Raw genomic sequence first — 3,328 nt, 5'->3', positions numbered from 1 at the left:
TTTTAGGGTACTAAAGTAGAAAAAATTAACCATTGTTGTTGTTGTTATTCTTAGCTATAAAGTGTTTCTAAACTAGTGATGTAACCAGGTTGTCTGAGATAAGCAAATACAAATCAGTTCTACAGGATGAACTTTCATTTTAGCCCTAAAACCAGACAAATCTTGACAAGTAATTTGTCAAGAAAAACCATTAGTTCACAGTCGGAAATTTCCAACTCCCTCCACCGCCCCCCCCAAAAAAATTACAAAAACCAAAAAGAAGGAGGTATGGAGAACTAACATAACAGTGCTGGAGGAATATCAATACCAAACTTCAAACTCTATTCTAAAGCCATAATTATAAAAACAGTTTGGCACATAACTGGTACATAAACTGGCACATGAACAGGCCTGGAGACCAATGGAATAGAATTGAAGACGCAGACATGATCCCACAGACCTATGGCCAGCTAATCTTTGTTAGGGGAGCCAATCACATCAGAAAGAAGAGAGACTGACTCTTCAACAAATGATGCTCCTAGAATTGGCTATGTACAACTGACTGCTCTGAAAGCCATCTTTGCATTGTTCCTGGGTCCAGCTCACCGCAGCCTCCTTGGCCGCGGGCCTCCTCCGAGTCTCCGAACTCCCGCTTTCTTTTTTTCTCCTCGCTGCTCCGGATCACCGGCGTGCCCCACCATGTCAGATGCGGCTGTGGATACCAGCTCCGAGATCACCACCAAGGACTTGAAGGAAAAGAAGGAAGTTGTGGAGGAGGCACAGAATGGAAGAGACGACCCTGCCAACGGGAATGCTAATGAGGAAAATGGGGAGCAGGAGGCTGATAATGAGGTAGATGAAGAAGAAGAAGAAGGTGGGGATGAAGAGGAGGAGGAGGAAGAAGGTGATGGTGAGGAGGAGGATGGAGATGAAGATGAGGAGGCGGAGGGATCTACAGAAATGATGGAACAGGGGGTGAACCAAAGCAACAGTCATACTCAGTAAATACTATGTTAGAAATGAACTTTACTTAGACCTCAAAACATTAACCTCTCAAAAAAATAAATCCTCCAAGAAACAACAACCATATTAATGGGCTAAAGACTTAAAGAGAACTGCCCTATGACCCAGAAATCCCACTTATGGGCATCTATCCATTTGACCACAAACCACAAAAACTACACCACATCCACCAGCACGGCTATGTTCATTGCAGCATTGTTTACCATAGCCAAGATATGGAATCACGCCACATGCCCTTCTGTTAGTAAATGGATCAAGAAAACATGGTATACATACAGTAGAACTCTATATTTCCATCAACAAGAATGAAATTTCCCCATTTTTAAGGAAAAGGAAAGACTTGGGAAAAAAATCATGGTAAGCAAAGTAAGCCAGACCCAAAGAAACATAGATTACATGGTCTCCCTCACTTGTAATAACTAAAATGTCTGGGATATTCTTAGCCGAGGATCACAATGGCTCAATAGCTTTGTGAATATGACCATATAAAATGATGCTTATTAAAATGAACTCCAAGAAATGCAAACAAGAGGGTTTTTTTTTCACTTTTATTGAACTGTTGGCAGTTATTTTTTTTTCTTGCTTATTTTTGGTGTGTGATTATTTTTCTGGGGGGGGGGGTCCGGTTGTGGGGCCTGAACTCTGGGTTTGGGCGCTGTCCCTCAGCTCTTCAGCTCAAGGCTAGCGCTCTATCACTTGAGCCACAGCACCACTTCCGGCTTTTTTTTCTTTTTGCTTATGTGGTGCTGAGGAATCGAACCCAGGGCCTCAGGCATGCAAGGCAAGCGCCCTACCACTGAGCCACCTTCCCAGCCCCCTTGCTTATTTTTCCTTTGGTTTATTCCCTACTGTCACTGTTTTTTTAACTCTCTATCTTTTGTCTTTTATATAAATTTATCTGATTTGGGGAAGGGAAGAGAAATCATGGAAATGTTGGGACAAAGTATGAACCAATTCAACAATGATACTCATTAGACACTATGTTGGAAGTGAACTTTACAACTTGAGGGGGGAAGGATAGAGAGGATAAGAGAGAGAAAATGGCAGAAGAGGTAATATTGTTCAAAAAGTAATGTACTCATTAACTGACTTATGTAACTGTGACCACTCTGTATATTACTTTTATACTAAAATTTAAATTTAAGAAAAAGCTAGCATAAATATGTTCCATAAAACTTCAGGTATTTAACTGATGCCTACATCATCAAGAATATGAAATGACTAGCATTAACTCTGCTTGGAAAAAATAGAAAATACTTACAGAATACACAAACACACATTTTTCATTTTAAGAAAAATAATTTGAGAAAACTGTGATTGTAGAACTGGATTTGATGGCTGAATCCTTCTCTGACTCTTCCTGCTTGTAAATGGTTTGCATGCCTTGGCTTGTGGAGCCATTATTTCAAGTTAGCTACACATGATATTCTCTTAATTTTTTTTTCATTTTCCTATGATGCTCTTCTAAAATGAATCATTTTGCATTTTCAGCTGATCTTACTCCATTTCAGACTCATTTTAAATGTCTCATCTGCAGTGACTTACACAAAAATTGTAAAAAAAAAAAAAAAAAAGGGACTACCACAAAACTTATGATAGTTCTTCACCACACTGAATCCATTCATTTGCTTATGTACTCTGTAGTAAGATCTTTGGATCAGGTAGCAGTTCTATTTTCTGGCCCAAACTATTGCCCAGGGCCTGCACATTAGCATCTTTATGATATAGTCCAAAAATACATCATGTAGACACTTTCAAGCAGTTTTCATATACATGCAAAGCTGAGACTAATAAAAGTATCTGCCTTCTCACATAAATATCAATCGGAAAGTAAAAACACAGGTTCTAAGTAGAAGTTAATTAGAAGTTAACTAACCTATAAAACGACACATGGAACAAAATTGTCACAAAAAGGTATCAAAAGTTTTCTTGGCAGTTTCATTTGAAAATCCTACTGTGCAGTATTTTTACCACTGCCTAACAGTGACCAGAAGATTATAGTTATAAGGAAATTTACAGACTTTAAAAAGGTCTTAAATCTCAAAAAATATATTTGACCGGGCCTGTGTTGAAATTGTGCTATAAGTCAAATCTCTAGTGTGTTTTGTACTTAAATTTATGTCAATATATCTGAACCAAGGCATGTGCAGATATTTGGCTAAGCATTAGTTTTGGAGGAAGTTTCTGAATTAGATTAGTATTTGAATTAGTAAACAGAGTAAAGCATGCTGACTTTTCCAGTGAGGGTGGTCATTTCCACAGAAGGTTTCTATAGAACTAAATAGTAGAGAAAGAGGTAATTTTGTTTGTCTTTGAGCTGGAACAT

General features: G+C 38.4%; 1 protein-coding gene across 1 annotated transcript; it reads left to right on the top strand.

Moving 5' to 3' along the window:
• The first annotated feature begins 612 nt into the window (after positions 1–612).
• On the top strand, positions 613–984 carry LOC105992454 (prothymosin alpha-like). The gene has a single exon (XM_013025319.1). The coding sequence runs from the start codon at positions 679–681 to the stop codon at positions 982–984; it is 306 nt and encodes a 101-aa protein (XP_012880773.1). The 5' UTR covers positions 613–678.
• Positions 985–3,328: the final 2,344 nt, after the last annotated feature.

Source organism: Dipodomys ordii, unplaced genomic scaffold, assembly GCF_000151885.1.
Source record: "Dipodomys ordii isolate 6190 unplaced genomic scaffold, Dord_2.0 Scaffold84, whole genome shotgun sequence".
Classification (NCBI taxonomy): domain Eukaryota; kingdom Metazoa; phylum Chordata; class Mammalia; order Rodentia; family Heteromyidae; genus Dipodomys; species Dipodomys ordii.
Note: the sequence above shows the minus strand (reverse complement) of the source record. Positions and strands in the feature narration are given on the sequence as shown.